This window comes from Coregonus clupeaformis, chromosome 16, assembly GCF_020615455.1.
Source record: "Coregonus clupeaformis isolate EN_2021a chromosome 16, ASM2061545v1, whole genome shotgun sequence".
NCBI lineage: Eukaryota > Metazoa > Chordata > Actinopteri > Salmoniformes > Salmonidae > Coregonus > Coregonus clupeaformis.
The window spans coordinates 687,716-713,244 of NC_059207.1; the positions used below are offsets into that span (position 1 = coordinate 687,716).

At 45.5% G+C, this 25,529-nt stretch overlaps 1 protein-coding gene across 4 annotated transcripts in view; it reads right to left on the reverse strand.

The window, feature by feature from the left end:
* Positions 1–901: 901 nt before the first annotated feature.
* The window catches only part of LOC121559441 (radixin), a 29,084-nt gene continuing 4,456 nt past the window's right edge, over positions 902–25,529 (reverse strand). For 3 of the 4 annotated variants that reach the window (XM_041872674.2, XM_041872671.2, XM_041872673.2), the window contains 13 exons: positions 20,671–20,764; positions 12,097–12,180; positions 10,623–10,718; positions 9,760–9,882; positions 8,803–8,954; positions 8,577–8,660; positions 8,269–8,415; positions 7,541–7,637; positions 7,184–7,347; positions 6,588–6,718; positions 4,805–5,058; positions 4,403–4,639; positions 902–4,216 (listed from right to left, as the gene is read on the reverse strand). In XM_041872674.2, coding sequence (XP_041728608.1) covers positions 4,052–4,216; positions 4,403–4,639; positions 4,805–5,058; positions 6,588–6,718; positions 7,184–7,347; positions 7,541–7,637; positions 8,269–8,415; positions 8,577–8,660; positions 8,803–8,954; positions 9,760–9,882; positions 10,623–10,718; positions 12,097–12,180; positions 20,671–20,682 — 1,746 coding nt within the window. In that variant the 5' untranslated portion in view covers positions 20,683–20,764 and the 3' untranslated portion in view covers positions 902–4,051. The remainder of the gene's footprint in view (positions 4,217–4,402; positions 4,640–4,804; positions 5,059–6,587; positions 6,719–7,183; positions 7,348–7,540; positions 7,638–8,268; positions 8,416–8,576; positions 8,661–8,802; positions 8,955–9,759; positions 9,883–10,622; positions 10,719–12,096; positions 12,181–20,670; positions 20,765–25,529) is intronic. The other variant, XM_041872675.2, reaches the window with a different exon arrangement.

Sequence of the window (25,529 nt, forward strand, 5' to 3'; positions counted from 1 at the left end):
TTTGACTCACCTGTATACTCCGCCCACGTACTGTCATGGTTTCATCCATAGAGATAGATAGAGGACTCTAGTGCCCAAAAGCCAGTTTTAGCATGGGCGGCGCCATTGAGGCCTTTCACCATTTTGAAGTAGTCAGATGGGTGGGACTTCCTATGGGTTAAGGAAGGATCACATAATTCCATCCAGGTCATCAGGAGGGATCAGCCAATTAATTATACTTGTGAGGAAACATTCCATAACTGCAGGTGGCAGTAGATCACCAACCTTGGCTTTATGCCTGTTCAAACACACTCTAGGTGGCAGAGTGCACCCTTTCCATTTGTTTGCCAACTCATAGAAGAAAATGGACTACTTCAAAATGGAGATGGCCTCAATGGCGCTGCCCGTGAGCTCACAGACGCCATAATGGGACAGATGCAATATCTACGGTTTCATCCAACCATTCATTCTGCCCTCGAGGCCGAGCTGTCCTCAGAACAAGTTTAAATAAAGAAAACGTAAATGAGCCAAATATTTGATGTGCAACAAGTCAAAGGAAATTACTGTAGTTAACTAGATGGGTAATTTGGCTTTACCTTGCCTGTTGTAATCAGATGTTTGTGGCAGTTGACCAGATAGAGGATACTGCTTTTTGTGAGAAAGTGTACATTTTCAGATCTAAAGAAGATGAACTGCTCATTGTGTGTTCTTGTTATCACTAAGCATCAAGATGGCATCTGCCCTGCATTAATTAAACCAAGAATGAACGGTGTTGTTCAAGGTTAATGTCTAAAGAATAACTGTTGACACATTCAAAATCAATTCTCAACTTAAGAACTTTTACTGGTGTCAGAGTTACCAAAAATGTAAACCAATACTATATTTAAACATATAAAATGTCTTTAACAAAAAATAAGACAACTTCATTTTAAACTTTTATTGTGAAACCAATGGACTGAGCTCCATCCGTGCATTCTTTGTCTTACAGAAACACTAGTATGAACATAAGGAAAAACTGAACCGCGAACATGACAGCTGGTTCCAACAGAGGCATCACTGACACGGCTCTCATTGGAGGCAACACAAGAGGGCTAACAGGCTCAGCCAATGGGAAAAGCCCAACTCAAAGTTATTTTCACCTCCAGTGACCTACTGATGCATGCTGGTAGTTAGTTAGATCTTGGAACATATTACAAAAATAAGTTGGAAGCACAGTTTTTTCACCTGCTATGGCAAATACAACCCTATATTTGGACACTCGCTGGGTTAACTAAAAAGGCAGGTTTGGGTCAAGCCCCTTCATTGTCCTCCGGGTTCCAAACACGTGCTTTATTTTATTAAAACTCTGGCTTTAAGATCTCAACTTAAACCAGCTGTCTAGTGTAGCATAACAAATAATACATTTCATCCGATTGCAAAAAACAAACAAAAAACAGGTTAATTCAAAACGCAGAAGTAACATTTGTCCACAAAGCTGGAGTTAATTTGAGTCGGAGCGAGTAAAGGTTGGGTGAGAAAAGATCAAGCTCAAAAAAAAAAAAAGTTGGCCTGTTCTCTATTCCCACTGAACATAACGACATTTAAATCTGCACAATTCTAAGATTGAGGTGGGGGGGGGGTTGTCCAAGAGGCTGGGTCCCTCTAGAATGAGAGCGAATAGATAGGGGGGGGGACATTCACCTCTGACATCTGCACCCGTCTCTCTTCACAGTCCTAAAATGGTGGCACTCTGCCATTGGGTTTCCATCCATCCTGCTGAGAGCTGTGACAGAGAGAGGATGGTGAGCAGATCCGTCCAACAGCAGAGGAAAAACATGACGGTCCTATTCTGGCCCCAGTTGGCTGTCGGCAGAGAGATCAGGTACCCAGTCCAAACCAGCTCCACTACCACAGGACACAGACACCATGTCTACACAGCCTGGGTCACTCTGAAGTCCTCAACCTCACTACTGCACAGTATTAACGTCAAGGCAAAACCAGAACAGTCCACTACAGAGAATACAGACTCCCAGCCGTGTTGGAGTGCGTGACCTTTGATCTTCTGGATAATTCAGGTGTAGTTACAGTTCAGATAAACTTTAACATAAGGTAAATATATCTAAAAAGAGGCCACCGTAGAAAACTAGCTCCAAACTTAATACAGATTTGTTTTTTTTTAATAAATTGTCTCCACTAGAGACACGTCAATGTGTCATCGCTTGAAAGTACATCTGGCATAAAAATAACATTCTCATTTCGGTTTAAATGTTAACCAATAAAGCAACATTGCCTCCTAGTCTGAACTAGTCAAGCCACAGTCAAAACTAAATCTGTGGGAGGGGATTGAGACCTAGTGTTTGATTGGTCAGTCACCATGGTTACAGTATTGAGGTAGAGATCTGTTCTCCAACGAGGACTGATGTTTTCATGTGCTCTCCAGCCAGAAAGACCATGGTATACCTCTTCAAAAGTCACTTCTATGCAGACAGACATACTTGCACAGCACTTAAGCATGTCTGTCTGTCTTTCCCAGGCCTTTGTGAGCTGGTAGGCAGAGAAAACCATCTATGGTGACTGGACATGAAACACTCGGAGTCAGCTCACAGGAGCTAAACTAACAGCTTTCACTCTATCTTCCTACCTGTCTCTCGCACACGTACACACACACACACACACACCTAACCAATTAGCTTATCTTCATCACACTATCAGCTTATCTCCGACCAAATGTTTTACTACAACATTATGTATCCTTGAGCACCAAATCAAATCTCATTATATCCTACAACCTTATCACGTGAAATCATTGGCTTCCCATTGGAGATTAGTCATTTATCCATCCAGACTCACAACTCTCCTCAAGACTGGTTTAGTGGCTTTGCACTGATGCTCAGAGTCTAGATAGTAGGGCCGTTCCACAAAAAGTAGAAATGGTGTACCAATATAGAATTTTAAAAGCCTGTTCTTTTCAATGTGCCCTTTAATATAGACCACATGGTAAATTCAATAAATCCAATTCTTTTTAAATATGAATAAAGACTTACTAAAGTGCCAAAATTCAGCATTCACCTCCGTGCAGCCTCCGACTTCCAGGAAGGTTTTAACCCATTTAACCCCAACATTTCTCCAGGTTTTCACACTCATTGTTAAGCAATAGTTATTTTGTTGCTTTGACAGTCATTTCTGAAGACTTAATTCATGCAATTAATGATTCATTTGAAGGTTACAAAAACCTTTAAGGTCAACCCTGTTACGTGAACTGAGCTCTCGTTTTAATATGGTGAAAATATTCCTTTTTACATATATTTTTCTCCAAAAGAAACATTGAACATTAAGTCAAATCAGTGTAAAAGCAGATGAGCTGGTTCTACTCTTTTTGGCCATTTTGTGGTGGAAGACTGAGTGGGTCGAGCATAACACGTCAACCCTGTCACCCATAGGGAAAAAAATGTTTTAACAATTAAATGTTTTGAAATTGTCAACCCCCCCCGGTGATAACTGAATGGATCGATCCCCTAACGAACACAAGTCTCTTTTCCAGCCTCGGACCAATCTACCCTCAAAGTTTACAATGACAACAGAGAACTTAACAAACAGGTCTTCAATAAAACATGTCAGAACCATAGATCAGACCAAAAGCAAAAAGGTTTTGAACGTATAAGACAGCATCAATATGTCCAACTGAAGACAGTAATACTGTCAGTAATACTAAAGCATTGCATACTAGCTTACCGGCAAGAACAACAACAAAAAAGCTTCCCATGGCCATGTTCGCTTAAAAGTCCAATCTTTCCCATTTAGGTTTTTCTTGAGTCTCCACATTAGATATTTGAAAGCCAAGCACAGACGTATTCTTTGCAATACAAGGAGAATAGCACTTTCGGAACGGTGCAAAGCATTGCTTGCGCCCGATTGGGCGATTCCTGATGGAGATGCGGGCAGAGCTTTGGCAAAGTTTGAGGCGGTGGCGGCCGTGCCCTCGAAAACCTTTGCGGGTATCAGTACGGGGAAAAGGGGGAAGTGTAGGAGGGACAGCGCCTGTTGTTGACGAAAAGCGAGTCGCCAATGGACGGATGGGGGAACCCAGGCCAGATCACATTGACTCAAACTCGTCGATGCGCTGCTTGGTGTTGCCCAGGCGGATCTGACGCAGGGTCTTGTACTTGTCCCTCCCGGCCTTCACGTTCTCCGCGTGCAGCATGTCATTCTGAGTCTTCATGGTGTCGTCTATGGCTTCAGCCAGCTCTGAGCTCAACACCTAGGGGAGGAGAGAAAGGGAGAGGGTAGAGATGGAGAAAGAGGGGCAGAGAGAGGGAGAGAGAGGGTTGATTGATTGAAACCTCTCAATGACATTAAACGGCATCCAGCAACTAAACAAAGCCCTTTAAGGTAAGGGCCTGCTGAGGTCATCAGGTCTTGGGGTTAGAGGTCAGAGGTGACTGACCTGCAGCTGTTTCTTGAGGCGCTCGTTCTTCTGGGCCTCGGTGACGCGCTCCTCCTCGCTGCGCAGGTCCAGGGCGCTCACGCCCTCGAGGGAGAGCTCGGCGGCGTCCTCGGCGTGGTTCTCGTCCTGCTCCTCGTGCTCGCTCTCCGTGGAGCCGCCCGCTGGCGCAAACGGGATCGTCATCACGGTCTTCAGCTCCTCCTTGGTCTTCTCCAGGTCGTCCTGGGCTGAGATGGCCTGGGGAGAGAGGGAGGGAGAAGAGGAGTGCGGGTGAGTTATGGGACTTATTCAGGAAGCTGCAACGATATAGAACGTTTCAGTACAACAGACTGATTATATACAGTATATTCTATATAGTCTATATTGTAACCAGGACAGTGTAGAATGTAGGGAGGTCGTTACCTTCTGCTGCCATTCAGTGGCCTCCTCTTCCTTTTTCCTCTTGGCCTCCTCCAGCAGGGCTATTTTGGCGGTGAACTCGCCCAGCTCAGCGGCCAGTTGTTCCTGGTTCTTCATCTGGTCTGCGGCCTGTCTGGCCAGCTCTGCCTTGGCCTCCTCCGCTGCTTGTCTCTCCTTCTCCAGCCTCCCCGCCTCCTCCCTCGCTCTCTTCCGCTCCTGCTCCAGCCCCAGGGCCCGGCGTGTCTGCTCCTCCAACTCTGTGACCATGAACAAAATACATCAAGTCTGTTAGCCCGTAAAAAAAAAAACCTACCCCTTCTCTTTCCTTCTTCCTCAAACCATATCCAGCAGCACACACCATTTTTTACAAAGTGACCAATGGGAGGCTCGGTTAGCCATGATCTCACAAATAATGTGATTTACTTTAAGAACAACAACAAAACAACAAAGGAAAAAATATATAATGCAGACAGGAAATGCCTATAAAAAGTGAGAGAGGACCCACACACACAACAGTAAAAACAGTACGGAACAAAAATAATATAAGATGGATGTCTCGCTCTCTCAACACACAAACACGCCGCCCAAGTCAGTCTAAACCACTGGAACACAATGTGTGTGTTGGACTGACAGCTCTGTGTTTGGGGTTCATACATACATCCTGTCCACAGACAAACACATATCACAATGTAGTTTCTGCAGTGTGCTTTTGACACCTCGGACTACCCACAATGCAGCAAGGCAATAAATGCGGGATGTCATCCTACGGTATTCAGGATACACTGGGGTCTAATGCAGGGTGGGTTGGGGAGTACATAGAGGGGGGGTCAGAAACACCTCTTCTATAAGTTCAGGTGGTAGGGGTGGGAGGGAGGTAAAGAAGTGTTTCTGAGTGGACTTAATGTTTACCTGGTGCTGAGAACAGTCCTATAAGAAGTAAGAGATGATAGTTTAGTACCGTGGTGCAGTGAGGACCAGTCTAGAAGGATAGGGTCAGGTCCCATTGGCATACTGACTGACACTGACCAACCAACAGCCCCACGTAGGGCCCACATCATATCAACACCATGAAAACACTCCAGGTGAGGACAGAGACAGGTTTACGTAGCATTTGCAGCAGTGCAACATTTGCACCTGATATTGCCCTGGGACAATAAAGATTTTAAAGACAAAGTTAATATCTAATTCTCTATGGCAAATAAGAGGGGTAGATATTGCATGAATGCTGAATGAATCTGACCTTATAGGGTGTCTACACTAGTAGAGAGAGGAGGAAGGTTAGTGGGTTGAAGTTCAGGGGAGCTGTGGGAAGAGAGAAGGAAAGTTAGTGGGTTGAAGGTCAGGGGAGCTGCGGGAAGAGAGAAGGAAGGTTAGTGTGTTGAAGGTCAGGGGAGCTGCGGGAAGAGAGGAGGAAGGTTTGTGGGTTGAAGGTCAGGGGAGCTGTGGGAAGAGAGGAGGAAGGTTTGTGAGTTGAAGGTCAGGGGAGCTGTGGGAAGAGAGGAGGAAGGTTTGTGAGTTGAAGGTCAGGGGAGCTGTGGGAAGAGAGGAGGAAAGTTAGTGGGTTGAAGGTCAGGGGAGCTGCGGGAAGAGAGGAGGAAGGTTTGTGGGTTGAAGGTCAGGGGAGCTGTGGGAAGAGAGGATGAAGGTTTGTGAGTTGAAAGTCAGGGGAGCTGTGGGAAGAGAGGAGGAAGGTTTGTGAGTTGAAGGTCAGGGGAGCTGTGGGAAGAGAGGAGGAAGGTTAGTGGGTTGAAAATCAAGGGAGCTGTGGGAAGAGGCAGACTGATACCTTTCTGGGCCCTCATCGTCTGATCCTCGATCTGCCTCAGTCTCTCCATCAGCTCGTCCTTCTCTCGCTCTATTCTCTCCTTCTCTTTCTCTGCATGCTCTCGTTTCTTCTTCTCGTTCTCCAGCTGGGCTCTGTCAGGAATTGATGAAGGGATATCTCATCTAACCGCTATGAAATGAACCCTTACAACCAAGAACTATATAGGTGTGTTTTTCATCCTCACATTAATACTGACTTTGTATCTTATTAGAAGTGTACTGTAATGTCCAGAGTATCAAACTGACATGGCAATGTATTGTACATTATGTCTTTTTAATGTCTATATGTAATATCAAAACTCTGGATCATTCATATGACATCTTAGTTTTAAAGTCAATGTCACCCAAATATTCTGAAAAGGTGATATGGTTGTTTGTTAGAAAGGTTCAAATATACAACATACCTGCTATGACATGTATCTCTCTACATATGCTTTCATTTCTGTCAACATATAGCAATTTATATCCAGACAGTCTAATACTGCCCTCTAGTGGTGCTGATCTGGTGGTATTGTCAGAAGTTGTGTGTGTGTCTCTGTGTGCATGTTCCTCCTGTACCTCTCCTGCTGTTTGTGGTGTTTCTCTTCTCTGGCCTGGGCCTTCATCTGCTGCACCTCGATGGTGTCAGGCTTCCTCCTCCTCATGTACAGCTCGTGGTTCCCCATACACAGAGCCAGGATACGCTTGTTGATCCGCAACCGCGGCGCGTAGAACACAAAGTCCTACAGGGACACAGGAGACAGTTTAGGGAAAACAGAAAGGATGGCTAGATAGACCATGAGATTGCCATGTTTGACAACAGATAATTTGATAAGTATAATTCACTACTACTTAAATGTTCTGTAAAAAAGGATCTGTGCCTTCACATCTTGTTGTTTTGGGATCTTAAAGGAAATCAGACAAAGGGAGACTTACTGGAGCTTTCTTGTCGATGGGTTTGATGACAAACTTCTTGTCGTTGAAGGAGATGTTTCGGATCTCGCTCCAGGGGAAGCCGATCTTTGGTGTCAGTCTGGGGGACATTTTTGATATTTGGTAATTGATGCACACAGACAGTATTCAATATTAAGTTATATTTTGGGGTGGAAAATATTGTGCTATAAAAGCTGCCAGCAGATAACAATGATAGGCGAGAGACTTCCAATCCAAGTCAATTGCTGTATATTATACTGATCTGTGATCAGATTTCCATCCTGCCAATGCAAGTCTCTACTCAAGAGATTGGCACTGCATTATTGTCTACCAGCTGATCTGAGGTCAGTAGGGAGAGGAAAGGGAATGGTCTGAGTGGCAGGACAGGAAACCATGCGAAAGCCGTGTCACAGTCGTGTCCCATCGTCGAATGGGAGGAAGACAGGAAGAGGAACAGACCCCACTGTAACTCTTCCCCCACCCCTCCCTCATCTACTGCTAAAAATAACATGTATTCCACCTTCCCTTACTCTCTTTCCTTCTTGGACATCTTTCATTCACCCCAACACTCACCAAGTAGAGTTTGTAAAGTAGTACAAGTAGGCTAAATCTGATTCAACATTGATTATCATTACAGTATGTAGTTTAACAGTAGATTTCCAATAGGCCAGCCATAGTTGATATAGCTGTAGTAGTAGTAGTAGTAGTAGTAGTAGTAGTGTGAGACTGACTTGTCTTCGTGTTCGTAGATGTTGAGTCCCAGGGCGTCCACTCCCAGCCACAGCTCTGTCCCCTTCTTGTTCTTGATCTCAAAGTAGTTGACTCCGTACATCTCCAGGTCTTGAGCTATCTTCAGGTACTCCATCATAGAGTCCTCTCTGGGGGAAACACACATCATCGTCACGTTTCTGACATTGAAATGTCTCGCTGTGGGGAACCATTCAGAAGAGAGGCCAATTTTCTCCTCTACGAGACAAACACCTCTCCCAATAACCCTCCCAAACAAACACAGAGAAAGACAGAAGGAAACCACACAGACCTGAGCATGCCTCTGTGCTCCTCATGCCAGGTCTGTATCCTGTCCTCCCACTGCTCCTTTGTGAGCTTGTGCTGCTCCAGGACTCTACACAACAACACAACATAGACCATTCCAGAGGATATCAAAAAAACATTCTGGGAGAGAACAAACATTCCAGGATTCCTTGTTAGTATGTGGATGGTGCATGACTCCAGGATATCCCTGCTTCTGGGCAGTGGCCACTCACCTCTGTGGCAGCAGTCTGTCGTTGGTGAGGTAGCCAGGCTTGTGGCTGTCTTTGTTGTAGTCGGCGTACTTGGCCTGGACAGAGTAGGATGCCAGCAGCACGGCAGTCTCCGGGGGACAGTAGTTTTCATCGTTCAAAATGGCCTCCTTCACCTGGTCAGAGAAGCCAAAAGGAGAGAGGAAAACAGAAAGAGAGAAATATAAAGTATTGGTCATGTGACCTCACCTCACCCACTGAGTACTGAACCTAGGAAGGATTTGGCATTAAGATACGACGAGTATGTCTGTTTTTGACTGTCAAGACTTAGAATCCTAGACTAGCACCCCCCCAGCTTGTTATTAATTACTAGCTAGACACCTTACGACCTCATTAACAATGTCAATTGAGAACGCACAACGACTATACACTTAGCTAAGCATGACATGAATAATCAAGTCAATAAACGTTGGGTAGTTAAGTTAGATAGCATATAGTTAATATACTGGCAAGTTCGATGTAATAGTAGCCAACTAACGTTATGCAGATAGCTAACATACCGGTACATACAAGCAACTGCTGTAATTATATGCTGTAAGGCTAGCGTACCTAACAAATTGTCAGCCAACGTAACTTATTTGAAAAATTAATTATTACATTGCTCAACATTTCTTAACATTTGTCATAATTAGTTAAAGCAATTAATTTGTATCCGCTCTCGTTGGACTTTGGCTGCATATTTTCTGCCATTTTCTTCAAATCTGAAAATGTTGTGAAGCCATGCCCATTTTCTGAAGAAAAGCATGAAAAGTGTCCACTGCTTTTGTATTTTGGCGAATGTAGTACGACATCCGGGAACTTCTGGCATACTAAATATATCCATACTATGACCAATAAGCATACTACATTCTCAATTTACGTCACAAATAGTAAGATTAGTGCGGTTAGTTTGAGTATTGGAACACAGCTAGAGTCAGTTACCTGCAGGAAAAAGAGTCTCTGTGTGATCTCCTGGATCAGCTCCTCAGACACGTCCTCAGGGAAGAACTTGGCCCGGAACTTAAACTGCAGAGGGTTCTCCTTCTTTACGTCCTGGGCTGTCACCTGGAGGGGACAAGGACAACACACTTAAAGCCCTGTATAGACACAACAAGACCACTAGAGGTAGACTAGACGAGTCTCAGTAGTCTGAAATGCCTTCGATCGCCTTGTCTCTTCTCCCTTATCTGCATTGACAGGGGAAAACGTGGCTGGCTAAGATGCATGCACAGTAAGCATCCGTCTTTGACTATTGAGATACTTGGAGTATCCGGAAGCTTTACAATCTAAGCTTTATAAGCTGGGCTATAAAGGTAAACCATAGAAGTTGGTTATGAAGCCATAAAGGTATGGACAAACTTCTATTATCTAATCTTGTCCTAATTAGTGATAGGATTGGACCCTTTTTACAGCCGCTTACATCCCAGACTCCGGGGCCTAGAATCAGAATACTTTCCACTGGAGACAACTGTTAAAAAGAAATCCTGTTGTAGATCACCCTGACAGAACCACACTGCTCTACGACTACTGGACTAGTTCCAACAAGAAACACACACACTGACACACTCCCCCCCGCTCTGTCTTTTACGGCACTTCAGAGCAGTTATTTTTTGGTCGGAGGGTCTTTGGCCTGAGTGTGACAGGAAGCCTGTGAAAGTGCACATCTGAGGCCCCCTGACCACAGCCTAATAACCAGCTCAAACTGACTGCCTGCTGGCAGCCGCTCTGGAAACAGAGAGAGAGAGTGGGAGAGAAGAGATAGAGAAACCAAGAGAAAACACAAGAGCGAATGAGAGAGGACTCACCTTTTTATTAAGCTTCAGCCATGTGCTGTAACCCTTGCTGTCCACGTACTGCAGTCCGAAGAACCAGACCTCTCGAAGCCCCACCGTCTTCACCACCTGTTAACATCAGACAATACTCCACCATTAAACAGTTTGGAGGGTGGGATTACTGAGAAAGTCATACATTTCTCAGGTGAAAAGTCATATTGAATGCAACATGCTAGCAAGCATTTGTTTAATGACAAACGTTTTCAGATTTTATGTGACTAAAATGAAAGTTAGGCTCACACGCTACAGTGTAAATAAATACTGCAATGCAGGTTTAATTGAGATTAAGAGGGGCGTGATGGTACGTTTTAGCCTCTGCTTGACTGGAGGCTCCTCGTAAGCGATTGGCCCACTGTGGCATAACTTCTCCATAATGGGCCCTGGACTCGCCATTAAACTCTGGGAGGGTGACTAATAGGCCAGCCAGTCGACACGCAGCAACAAGCTACTTAGATTCACTCTGCCTGTTACTGCTGAGGAAGGCAAAGAGGCGGACGGCCATAACTCCTGCTGAATCCCTGGAAATGGACTGTGTGTGTACACTGGGAATACAAAACACACACTGAAGTGTGAGAAGACAGCTGGACACAGTCCAGGACAGTCGCCACCTGCCTGCACATGTCAATGGTCTCATTCACTACAGTTCTTCAGCCCTCCTAAACACTCTCCAGCTTCTGTTTGTGAGCAAATGCTCTGGTACTGTTTCTTGTCCAAGGTGATATTGTTAACATGTGTTACAGAGTAGATTCACAGGCTCATTGGAACCTCAACAGGGATAGAAATTAGGCTTGGACATTACATCATCATCATCATCCTCCAGTGTCCGGCTGAGAAGTTGCAGAACGAATCTAGCTAACTATAAAGATCCCGAAAACAGTCTGTCTTTCAAAGACCTTCAATGCACCCTCAAAGCTCTGAAGCTTCAGTATAACCATGACAACGATGTCATTCATTGGGGACATTGTCTCCACTCTCAACCCATTGAGGTGGCCCTCGTGGGACAAATCCTTTGCATGAACCATAGGACCAGGGCAGGCCCCAGTTTTACCCCAGCTAGCTAGATGTATAATATCATATGAATATTTCAGCCAGGGACATCAATACTGCAATGGGTGGATATGGATGCAGGGGAAACACCTCCATGGGGGGTCCGTGCTGCTACGGCATGGCTGTCAGTCACAGTAAAGCTGCACCATTATGACAGGAGAACAGTACTGATACTATGACAACAGTAACTGACTACACGTGTCAATCAGGACTGTGTATATCAAAAGACTGATTGATCTTCCATGATAATACTAACAAAGTAAGGGAGGAATTATCCTCATCCAGGACCAATGTCAAGCACCCACTTGATCTTACATGAGATGTTTCATACTACAGTTCTATTAGGTTTTATTAAGTTATGTGAAATCTCAGCATGTATTGAGTCCAGGCCCTTGCTTACCTGGTCAAAGAGCTGTTTGCCGGTGGTGTTGGGCTGGATGGCAAACTCCAGCTCTGCGTCCATGGTGGTCACCCGCACATTAATCTACGAAACACAACAAACAACTTAGCATGTTATTTTACATTCACTGTATTGCTGTACTGTAGGCGGTCAACTTTTCACGCGACACCACTGTGTCCCATGGTCAGTGTTTCAGGATGTGTCAGACGCAGCTTTAACACATTTAAAATGGTAGTGAGTCAGCCCTTTTGGTGGACATGAAATTAACAAACTAAATTTCTGTTCGTTTTAGTGCAGGAGACTGAACGCTCCTCAAGGGAGCAACAAAGGCCTTCCAGCAAGACAGAGAACTGAAGGAGCGTTCACTGTCTGTGTGTGTGTGTGTGTGTGTGTGTGTGTGTGTGTGTGTGTGTGTATGTATGTATATATATATATATATATATGTGTGAAAGTGCGTGTGCTTTTGCATGGGCTTGTGCGTATGCAACAGCTTTGTGTGTGTGTGTGTGTGTGTGTGTTAATGGGCTAATGCAGTGCATGTGTATGCACAAGTGTGTGTGTCTTTTTGCCCTCTCAGCACTCTGAGAGAGTGCTCCCCTTCCTAGCGGCCTCCTCCTCCCCAGAGTTCTGTGAGGCGGAGCAGAGGAGCGAGGCCAGCCATTGGCTGCTGCTGTCTGAGCTGCACTAGGCTGGCCTGGCACCAGACCTGACACACAGCTGATAGAACAGACCCTGAGGGCATCCTCCATGACTGACACGCGCACACACACACACACCTCACTACAGACACACAGAGAAAGAGGGGAAATTTAAAAAGATACACAGTGAGATACACAGAGAGAGAAATAGAGATACAGCACGCTGGCAAGAGAGAAAGATGATGCCGAGTAGAGGCCAGGTGCACCCCAATCCGGATAGTGTTACTATGTTACTGTGGAGTTACAGTACCTCCCTTTCTCCTCCCCTCTTCCTCCCTCTATCATGAATTACCCATGAAACCTCAGGACAGGAACACTACACGCACATTCGCTATCCCTCTTTACCCTAACACACAGTGCTGGGTGCACACACACACACACACACATCATTAATTATCTAGAAAACTTTTCAATGTACAGCACAGTAGTGACTCTCCCTCACAGAAATCACACTGTAGAGATTGTGCATCTGCCTCTGTCTCTCTAGCATTAATTAGCCATGAAACCTCCTGGACGCTCGCTCTGCCCCTCTAACCATTTAGCATTCTCCAATGAAAGCACACATGCGATCCCTCTCTCCCTGCATCCTAGTACAGCACAGGAAAAGGCAAGTAGACTAGAGCTAGAACTATGATAGGAAGAAGTTTATCTACCAAACATATATAGGACAGACAAATCAACTCAAATTGTATTTGTCACATGCGGCAAATACAACTGGTGTACAGTCGTGGTCAAAAGTTTTGAGAATGACACAAATATAAATTTTCACAAAGTCTCAGTTTTTATGATAGCAATTTGCATATACTCCAGAATGTTATGAAGAGTGATCAGATGAATTGCAATTAATTGCAAAGTCCCTCTTTGCCATAAAAATGAACTTAATCCCAAAAAAACATTTCCACTGCATTTCAGCCCTGCCACAAAAGGACCAGCTGACATCATGTCAGTGATTCTCTCGTTAACACAGGTGAGAGTGTTGACGAGGACAAGGCTGGAGATCACTCTGTCATGCTGAATGAGTTAGAATAACAGACTGGAAGCTTTAAAAAGGAAGGTGGTGCTTGAAATCATTGTTCTTCCTCTGTTAACCATGGTTACCTGCAAGGAAACACGTGCCGTCATCATTGCTTTGCACAAAAAGGGCTTCACAGGCAAGGATATTGCTGCTAGTAAGATTGCACCTAAATCAACCATTTATCAGATCATCAAGAACTTCAAGGAGAGAGGTTCAATTGTTGTGAAGAAGGCTTCAGGGCGCCAGGACCATCTCCTAAAGTTGATTCAGCTGTGGGATTGGGGCACCACCAGTGCAGAGCTTGCTCAGCAATGGCAGCAGGCAGGTGTGAGTGCTTCTGAACGCACAGTGAGGCAAAGACTTTGAGGACGGCCTGGTGTCAAGAAGGGCAGCGAGGAAGCTACTTCTCTCCAGGAAAAACATCAGGGACAGACTGATATTCTGCAAAAGGTACAGGGATTGGACTGCTGAGGACTGGGGTAAAGTCATTTTCTCTGATGAATCCCCTTTCCGATTGTTTGGGGCATCTGGAAAAAAGCTTGTCCGGAGAAGACAAGGTGAGCGCTACCATCAGTCCTGTGTCATGCCAACAGTAAAGCATCCTGAGACCATTCATTTGTGGGGTTGCTTCTCAGCCAAGGGAGTGGGCTCACTCACAATTTTCCCTAAGAACACAGCCATGAATAAAGAATGGTACCAACACATCCTCCGAGAGCAACTTCTCCCAACCATCCAAGAACAGTTTGGTGACGACCAATGCCTTTTCCAGCATGATGGAGCACCTTGCCATAAGGCAAATGTGATAACTAAGTGGCTCGGGGAACAAAACATCGACATTTTGGGTCCATGGCCAGGAAACTCCCCAGACCTTAATCCCATTGAGAATTTGTGGTCAATCCTCAAGAGGCGGGTGGACAAACAAAACCCCACAAATTCTGACAAACTCCAAGCATTGATTATGCAAGAATGGGCTGCCATCAGTCAGGATGTGGCCCAGAAGTTAATTGACAGCATGCCAGGGCGGATTGCAGAGGTCTTGAAAAAGAAGGGTCAACACTGCAAATATTGACTCTTTGCATTAACTTAATGTAATTGTCAATAAAAGCCTTTGACACTTATGGAATGCTTGTAATTATACTTCAGTACACCATAGTAACATCTGACAAAAATATCTAAAAACACTGAAGCAGCAAACTTTGTGAAGACCAATACTTGTGTCATTACATTTACATTTTAGTCATTTAGCAGACGCTCTTATCCAGAGCGACTTACAGTGAGTTATTTTTTATTTTATTTATTATTATTATTATTATTTATTTTTACCACGACTGTATGCTTTACCTTGAAATGCTTGCTTACAAGCCCTTCCAAATGATACAGAATAAAAAAATTATAATACCAATAAAAATGAAAATAGTAACGAGGAATAAAATAAAATACACAAGAATGGAGCTATATACAGAGAGTACCAGTACCAGCTCAATTTGCAGAGGTATGAGGTATTTGCAGTAGATACAGTATGTACATGAAGGCAGGGTAACGTGACTAGCTATCAGAATAGATGAGTGTAAAAGTGTGTGTGTGTATGTAGTGTACACTCACCGGCCAGTTTATTAAGTACACCCCACCCTGTTCACGAAAATGGATCGCTCCTACAGACAGTGAGTCACTTCACTGTGGCTTGCTATAGAAAGCAGGCAGACAGGCATCCAGTTACTGTTCGATTGAACGTTAGAATGTGCAAAACGAGTGACCTAAGCGACTTTGAGAGTGGTATGATCGGTGCCAGGCGCGCCGGATCCAGTATCTCAGAAACGGCCGCCCTCATGGGCTTTTCACGCACGACAGTGTCTAGGGTTTACCGAGAATGGTACGACAAACTAAAAACATCCAGTCAGCAGCAGTCCTGTGGGCGAAAACAGCTTATTGATGAGAGGTCGGTTGGGCAAGCTAACAGGCGGGCCACAACCAGTACAACAGTGGTGTGCATAACGGCATCTTGGAACGCACAACTCATTGATCCTTGTCATGGATGGGCTATTGCAGCAGATGAGCACACCGGGTTCAATTCCCATCAGCTAAAAACAAGAAGAAGCGGCTCCAGTGGGCATGCGCTCACCAACACCGGACAATTGAGGACTGGTAAACCGTCGCCTGGTCTGCCGAATCCCAGTTCCTGTTGAGTCATGTTGATGGCAGAGTTAGGATTTGGCGTCAGCAGCATGAGTCCATGGACCCATCCTGCCTGATACAGGCTGGTGGCCGTGGTGTACTGGTGTGGGGAATATTTTCCTGACACACGTTAGGTCCTTTGATACCAATTCAGCAACAAATGTTTGACACCTTGTAGAATTCATGCCCCAAAGAATTCAGGTTGTTCCGGAGGCAAAGGGGGGTCCGAGCCGGTACTAGATGGGTGTACCTAATAGACTGGCCGCACTCCCCTCTTTCTCCTATAGTCCACGATCAGCTCCTTGGTCTTACTGACGTTGAGGGAGAGGTTGTTGTCCTGGCACCACACTGCTAAGTCTCTGACCTCCTCCCTGTAGGCTGTCTCATCGCCATCGGTGATCAGGCCTACCACCGTTGTGTCGTTAGCAAACTTGATGGTATTGGAGTCGTGCATGGCCACGCAGTCGTGGGTGAACAGGGAGTACAGGAGGGGGACTAAGCACACACCCCTGAGGGGCCCCCGTGTTGGGGGTCAGCGTGGCAGAGGTGTTCTTACCTACCCTCACCTCCTGGGGCCGACCCGTCAGGAAGTCCAGGATCCAATTGCAGAGGAAGGTGTTCAGTCCCAGGGTCCCTAGCTTGGTGATGAGCTTGGGAGGGGACTATTGTGTTGAACACTGAGCTGTAGTCTATAAACAGCATTCTCACATAGTTATTTCCCCTCTTGTCCAGGTGGGAGAGGGCAGTGTGAAGTGCAATTGAGATAGCATCATCTGTGGATCTGTTGGGGCGGTATGCAAATAGGAGTGACCCAGGGAGTGGGTCCAGGCACAAGGTCACTGTTAAGTAACAAGTCCTAAAGAGCTAACCAATAGCGATAAATCGACTCAGACAGACCTTGCCTTAGTCCCGTTACATAATGAAGTAGCAACATCCAGTGTCGGCAGGACAAACGGACGCCTCGTTGGGTATCAGAGTGACAAAGCTGTTATGGAGTCAAGTGCTTAACATGTGTTTCCGACAGAAGTCTTGAATGTCCCTTTCCTTGTGTTTGTGTGGGGGCTGCCTGCCACCAGCAAATCAGCTGTGAAAGTGCTGACCTTTGTTAGACTTCACCCTGTGTGTGTGAGTGTCTGCATGCCTGTGCGTACGTGTGTGTGTGTATGCCGGTGTGTGTGTATGCGTTTATGCCTGCATATGTGTATCTGAGCCAGAAACCCAACTAGCCCATGGAGTGTGAAGGAGAGTAGTCTAGCTATAGCCAGGCAGACAGACGGCTCTCCATAATCCCTGGCTGTCTCTGTGTGTGTCCAGAAGGAGAGGGGGAGGAGAGGAGGAGGAGAGACGTGCTACAGCACCCACACAGCTAATCATGTCCTCTGAAAACACCACTGAACCAAGCACCAGTTACTCATGCCACCCCAAATACAGTACATAAACCATCAATAATGTGATACAACTAGTGGATTTAACACTAAACAGTACAGAAGCACTTTCTCTTGGCGATAGTGGTGCTTCTGATTGTGGCCTAGAAGAAAACGGTACAAGACTAAGGACTCATATAAGTCAATTGGGAGTGTGATCAGGAGATGTGTTTAAGGGACATGGTCAAAGGGATGTCTTTTGGCACTAGCGGTCATGTTTCCCACCTACCATGTGACTGAGCCAGTAGGGCAGAGCTAAATATGGACGGCCTGGCCAAATGCCACAGAGAGGCCATGCATGAACAGAGTGGTGATGAAGGGAAGGCCTAATGGACCACACAATGTGTGTGGGTGTATGTGTGTGTAAGAGAGAGAGATGGAGTTCTAGAAAAGTTAGTTGAGCCACTTTTCAGTCAGAATCTTTATCCTATTGCTCGTCATGGCGTCTCTCCATGTTGTTTAGAGGATGAGTCTTCTCTCAGACAACCCCCTCAGTAAATGTGCAGCTGTTTGCCCATAAGCTGTTTACAAAGGCTTTGCTGAGAGGAGAGGAGGCCTCAGACAGGCGTCACTCGCGCAGGCGTACACACACACACACACACACACACACACAGGACTGCTCTCCTTTAGTCAGAGAGGAGCTGCTAATCTGGCCCGCTGGGCACTGAGCAGCTGTCTGTCCGGCTGATTAACCCCCCTACTGGGGAGGGAGGAGAGGAATCCCCACCTACACACGTACTCAGGATGAGGTCAGGTGCTTGCCAACAGAGCACAGGATCAGGAGGCGCTCCACTCAGACGCATAGACCAGGGGTGCGTTCAGTTGGCGTGAACGTTTGCTACGTTGCGGAACAGTTTGTACTGAACAACATTTTCCCAAAACGTTCTGGTATGTACTTGAACAGACTGAGATACGTTTGCACTGTTCGGTGGGTGTGTCGGGTGTGGCTTGAAGCAATGAGTGATATTTAAAGGGCAGCAGTGCATTTTGAACGCACAATCCAACCCCTCCCTGTTTTTCAACTGGTCGTTCAGTACAGCACTGTATCAGTTCAATTGAACATTCTATTACATTTTTACATACTGAACGCAGCCCTGGACTGGGCAGGCTGGAATGTTAACTAGGGGCCAGTCAGTTCGTTTGGACTTCAACAGGCAGGAGTGAGGATAATGGGTGCTGCTCCAACTTTGTGTTGTTGGTGTTGGTTTATCTATGTGATATGACAGAGCTCACCACGGCCCTCAGTGCTCACTTTGGCCTTGCAGAGCGTTCACTAGCAGACAGATCAGACAGAGTATGTTAACATTGCTTTGGCAATGTTAACTTACTTTTCCCATGCCAATAAAGCCCTTAAATTGAAATTGAATTGAATTGATAGAGCGGAAAACAAAGCCCCCCCCCACACACACACTTACAGCCCGTCCCCCTACTCCTCCCCTTACCCTCCTTCCACAGGATGTTGACACAGCTCTCCCATTTATATGGGCCCAATTCACACTCAGGCCCTTATGCAGCAAACAAAACTAGGCAGAGAAAACAGGCACGTCCCTGCAGGGGCCCCTTCCTGTGGGGTCTGTCGGGTCATAAACACCCCCCGCCGAGCTCACGGGAAGGGAGGGGGGGACTTGGTCAGAGAGTGGCAGTTCTTATGTCCAATGAATAATGCAGGTTATTCAGTATAGGCTACCCCACCCCCCCTCACGTCACACTGTTACCGCTGTCCCAGAGGTGGGCTACCAGCACAGCAAAACACAGGCCTGGCCTGGGATACAAAACAAGCACTCCTTAGCAGCCTGCCATTCAGAGTTATGAGCAGTTTCACTTCCCAAAGCCATTTTGAACATTTTAAATGTTCCATCCTCAGTGCAATTTCATTCAGCTGCTGAATTTTAAACAGGTTAATTAACCCCATCATGAATTGTAGCTGGGTTAACCGTCTAGAGTCTAATCACCTTAAGGTATCCCCCCCCAAAAAAAAAGATTGGATCAAACATTGAATTTGGCATTACTGCTATTAGCCAATAGAAACATTGAATAACAGATTCACTACATGTAACAGATAGTCCCCCCAAAAAAATCAAAAGGAAGTTTGTTCTGAAGTGTCTGTCCTATATCTGAGAGCTATAAGAAAGATCAGGAAACTACTTTTTGACATGTATTTATCACCTTATTTTAGGCACTAAACTATCTCCATATATACTTCCATTCTTTTTTTAAACTGGTACCGTGGGCCTTTGTGTGGCCCCTGGGTGGCTGACAAACTCTAGGGGACATACTATTCTCTAGTGCCTTTGACAGTGACATTGTCCTAATAGAAAAAGGATGCCTGGCCTGCTGCTGCTGTGAGCTGTGTTGGGACTGTGAGCTGTGTTGGGACTGTGAGCTGTGTTGGGACTGTGAGCTGTGTTGGGACTGTGAGCTGTGTTGGGACTGTGAGCTGTGTTGGGACTGTGAGCTGTGTTGGGACTGTGAGCTGTGTTGGGACTGTGAGCTCTAGTGAGTATAGCCAGCTGCCATCTTAATAATTTGACAAGAGCTAGTCTCAGGCAAGAACAGATCCCTTACCAGGACTTCCAAAACGCTCCCTCCCCTACAATGTTTTCCTCCAGGGACCGTAAATCAACCCCTCATCATAACTAAGCATCAAATCAAAGCAGGAGTTGTGCAATAGAACCACACGACTCATCCTCTAACTCCATGTCCCGACCTGCATCTTAAGACATGAACAGAGAAACAGTGAGAATGTTCAATGGATATCTGACACCATGCACTGCATTGAATGGTTTGTTTTGGCGTCTCTTGTACAGCAGAAGGCCCTGGTATTCCTCTGTTCAATTAGCTGGAAACAATAGCAGTAGTGTTGCAGAGCCTCTGGCCCTGTGTCTGTGTCTGAGATGGGCTGAGAGCCTGGGAGGCAGACATACACACAGGCCTACACTACATCACACCATGGGTCTTGGAAGGGAACCATCAAGGGCAAGGGTGAAGGAGGGTGGGCGGTACAAGCACATACACACTTCCTGTACACTCAAGACACTAGTCTTATCCAGAGCATCTTACAGACAGTCAACAGTCAGGTCAGTGCATGTGGCCCAAGTAGGAAGTGAACCCACATCCCTCGTGTTGCCAGCAGTACAAACTAAGCTCCCATCAACTGGACAGGAAGCAGTCTGACCAATGAAGACCACAGATGGTTTTGAATTGCTCATCTCGTCCTTTCCACTGCATTATAATTCAGTTCATAGTTCAGTTTCTGAGGTCTTACCGGTTTCGGCATGTTTGTCTCCTCTCCTCCCTTCACCTGGCAGCTGAGAAGACAACTCTGTCACAGTACGGATCGCTTCTCTGTTCCACAGGACCTGGGGGACAGAAGATCAGTTCAGTTATGGGGACATTGTAGCAGATCTAATGCAGGTAGAACCGCTGATGCAACGTCTGGGTGAGATGGAGAAAAACCAGGGCAAAGGGGACTGGATGAAAGAGAGGAACGGGAGTTTGGGACAGTGGGTAGGGAGAGGGTGACATTGATATTGTCACTGTGGTGTCAGGGTCACCAAATGACAAATAGAGAATAAAATATAAGATAGACGTTACTAAAACAATTGCTGCACAGAGAAATCTCCAATAACTCACTGATAGTCTAAAGTACTTTCCCAGCAGCAATAACATGTAGAGTTTTCGGGATCCAAGGAGGGTGAATACTTATGATAGGCACTGTATCTACTCATTTCTAATTTGATAGTGCTCGTCCTTTTGTCCGTTTCTGCTCTAGTTTGTCTATCATGAAAGCCAACTTTTTGTGAGTTATGTTGATAATTTGGATTACCTGTGATTTACAGGAGGCTGCTGAGGGTAGGACCGCTCACAATAATGGCTGGAATGGAGTAATGGAATAGTATCAACCACATAGAAACTACGTGTTTGATCAAGTTGCTGTTTCAGTAAAGAGTGCAGTGGTAGTGTAATCTGATGACTTGAATCACCTGGTGAGAAGATGTAAGGTTGATTATGCCTGACCCAAATATAGAACGGTTGCCTGGGAGACAATAAAACATGGGACTGAGGGGTCTATTCAATTTCAGCCCTCCAAGGCTTTAGCATCATCTCTCAGCCGCCAGTCATATGTACTATTGCTGCACTGGGCGAAAAGGGTCCATACCAGGGGATATCTTTACATGACACGTTTTTGATTTTGAGAATAAAGACCATTTCCAATGCATATTTTGAGTTTTGTGGATTTGCACCATATCCGGACAAATTCTGAATCCAGATGTGTCTTTTAGACATACAGTGCATTCGGAAAGTATTCAGAACCCTTGACTTTTTCCACATTTTGTTACGTTACAGCATTATACTAAAATTGATTTTTATTTTAATTTTTTTTATCCTCATCCATCTACACACAATACCCCATAATGACAAAGCGAAAACAGGTTTTTAGAAATGTTTGCAAATGTATAAAAAACTGAAATACCTTATTTACATAAGTATTCAGACCCTTTGCTATGAGACTCGAAATTGACCTCAGGTGCATCCTGTTTCCATTGATCATCCTTGAGATGTTTCTACAACTTGATTGGAGTCCACCTGTGATAAACTCAATTGATTGGACATGATTTGGAAAGGAACACACCGGTCTATATTAAGGTCCCACAGTTGACAGTGCATGTAAGAGCAAAAACCAAGCCATGAGGTCGAAGGAATTGTCTGTAGAGCTCCAAGACAGGATTGTGTCGAGAGACAGATCTGGGAAGGGTACCAAGAAATGTATGCAGCATTGAAGGTCCCTAACAACACAGTGGCCTCCATCATTCTTTAATGGAAGAAGTTTGGAACCACCAAGACTCTTCCTAGAGCTGGCCGCCCGGCCAAACTGAGCAATCGGGGGAGAAGGGCCTCTGTGGAGATGGGAGAACCTTCCAGAAGGACAACCATCTCTGCAGCACTCCACCAATCAGGCCTTTATGGTAGAGTGGCCAGACGAAAGCCACTCCTCAGTAAAAGGAACATGACAGCCCGCTTGGAGTTTTCCAAAAGGCACCTAAAGGACTCTCAGACCATGAGAAACAAGATTCTATGGTCTGATGAAACCAAGATTGAACTCTTTGGCCTGAATGCCAAGCGTCACGTCTGGAGGAAACCTGGCACCATCCCTAAGGTGAAGCATGGTGGTGGCAGCATCATGCTGTGGGGATGTTTTTCAGCGGCAGGGACTGGGAGACTAGTCAGGATCGAGAGAAAGATTAACGGAGCAAAGTACAGAGAGATCCTTGATGAAAACCTGCTCCAGAGCGCTCAGGACCTCAGACTGGGGTGAAGGTTCACCTTCCAACAGGACAACGACCCTAAGTACACATCCTAAGACAACGCAGGAGTGGCTTCGGGACAAGTCTCTGAATGTCCTTGAGTGGCCGAGCCAGAGCCCAGACTTGAACCTGATTGAACCAGACCTGAAAATAGCTGTGCAGCGACGCTCCCCATCCAACTTGACAGAGCTTGAGAGGATCTGCAGAGAAGAATGGGAGAAACTCCCCAAATACAGTTGTGCTAAGCTTGTAGCGTTATACCAAAGAAGACTTGAGGCTGTAATCGCTGCCAAAGGTGCTTCAACAAAATACTGAGTAAAGGGTCTGAAAACGTATGTAAATGTTATTTCAGTTTTTTTATTTGTAATAAATGTGGAAAAATTTCTAAAACCCTGTTTTTTGCTTTGTCATTACGGTGTATTATGTGTAGATGGATAATTTTTTTTATATCCTTATAAATTTTTGAATAAGGCTGTAACGTAACAAAATGTGGAAAAAGTCAAGGGGTCTGAAAACTTTTCGAATGCACTGTATATGATATTGGGATTACTCCGAATATCACACATGGACATATCCTATGGCCGGATATGGACTCATTCAATTTCTTGAGCAGTGGCGACGTCATTCTGGGCAGGTGGGGCTCCTTTGAGCCCCCACAATGTTCGCTTGCCTGTTTTGCATGTTATTTTGGCATTAATACGTGTCACATATCAGTTTGCAAACAATGTAAAAAAACATTGAGTTAATAAAGCCGCATACAACCATGGTCTCTTTTTTGCTTTCTTGAGTAAAGCATCTCCAAAATGCAGGTATTTCATCCTAGCCCAGTGCTTTCTGTGGTGTTGGGGTAGCCAGCGGAATATACGGAGCGTAGGTAGGTGTTGGTAATGTTCTCTAGTTGCGCCGTGATTGGCTCAGTGTTCTGTCACTCATGGGGACACTACGTCACCACCAAGTCTAAGGGTAGAGCTTGAAGATTCAAGCCCCTTGGGTGCTGCCATAGAGTTACATTAGAAGTACCCATTCAAGAAGGCTCAAGGTCATTTGCCACAGATAAAATTACATAAAATCACGTTATATCTAAAGTAGCTTTGATTGGACTGAACATGTAAACATCATACTTTCAAAATCTTAGCTAGCAGTCATCATCATCAATCAAGTTGACAATCTACTGGCAAATCCTTTTTAATCCTTGTCATAAACTCAGCAAAAAAAGAAACGTCCCTTTTTCAGGACCCTGTCTTTCAAAGATAATTCGTAGAAATCCAAATAACTTCACAGATCTTCATTGTAAAGGGTTTAAACACTGTTTCCCATGCTTGTTCAATGAACCATAAACAATTAATGAACATGCACCTGTGGAACGGTCGTTAAGACACCAACAGCTTACAGACGGTAGGCAATTAAGGTCACAGTTATGAAAACTTAGGACACTAAAGAGGCCTTTCTACTGACTCTGAAAAACACCAAAAGAAAGATGCCCAAGGTCCCTGCTCATCTGCGTGAACGTGCCTTAGGCATGCTGCAAGGAGGCATGAAGACTGCAGATGTGGCCAGGGCAATAAATTGCAATGTCCGTACTGTGAGACGCCTAAGACAGTGCTACAGGGAGACAGGACGGACAGCTGATCGTCCTCGCAGTGGCAGACCATGTGTAACAACACCTGCACAGGATCGGTACATCCGAACATCACACCTGCAGGACAGGTACAGGATGGCAACAACAACTGCCCGAGTTACACCAGGAACGCACAATCCCTCCATCAGTGCTCAGACTGTCTGCAATAGGCTGAGAGAGGCTGGACTGAGGGCTTGTAGGCCTGTTTTAAGGAAGGTCCTCACCAGACATCACCGGCAACAACGTTGCCTATGGGCACAAACCCACCGTCGCTGGACCAGACAGGACTGGCGAAAAGTGCTCTTCACTGACGAGTCGCGGTTTTGTCTCACCAGCGGTGATGGTCAGATTTGCGTTTATCGTCGAAGGAATGAGCGTTACACCGAGGCCTGTACTCTGGAGCGGGATTGATTTAGAGGTGGAGGGTCCGTCATGGTCTGGGGCGGTGTGTCACAGCATCATCGGACTGAGCTTGTTGTCATTGCAGGCAATCTCAACGCTGTGCGTTACAGGAAAGACATCCTCCTCCCTCATGTGGTACCCTTCCTGCAGGCTCGTTCTGTGCGTGATTTCCTGCAAGACAGGAATGTCAGTGTTCTGCCATGGCCAGCGAAGAACCAGGATCTCAATCCAATTGAGCACGTCTGGGACCTGTTGGATCGGAGGGTGAGGGCTAGGGCCATTCCCCCCAGAAATGTCAGGGAACTTGCAGGTGCCTTGGTGGAAGAGTGGGGTAACATCTCACAGCAAGAACTGGCAAATCTGGAGCAGTCCATGAGGAGGAGATGCACTGCAGTACTTAATTCAGCTGGCAGCCAAAGAGTGCTCAGCATATGTGGAAACTCCTTCAAGACTGTTGGAAAAGCATTCCAGGTGAAGCTGGTTGAGAGAATGCCAAGAATGTGCATAGCTGTCAAATATAAAATATATTTTGATTTGTTGAACCATTTTTTGGTTACTACATGATTCCATGTGTCATTTCATAGTTTTCACTATTAATCTACAATGTAAAAAAATGTAAAAAAATTAAGAAAAACCCTTGAATGAGTAGATGTGTCCAAACTTTTGACTGGTAGTGTATGTGACATCCTATTTTCTCTCTTCATGTTGACAAATACTGACCGTATACATTGCATATGTGTTTTCTCAGCACATTCAAGATAATAAGCTATATTGATTCCAGATATGCTTTTCTTGGCT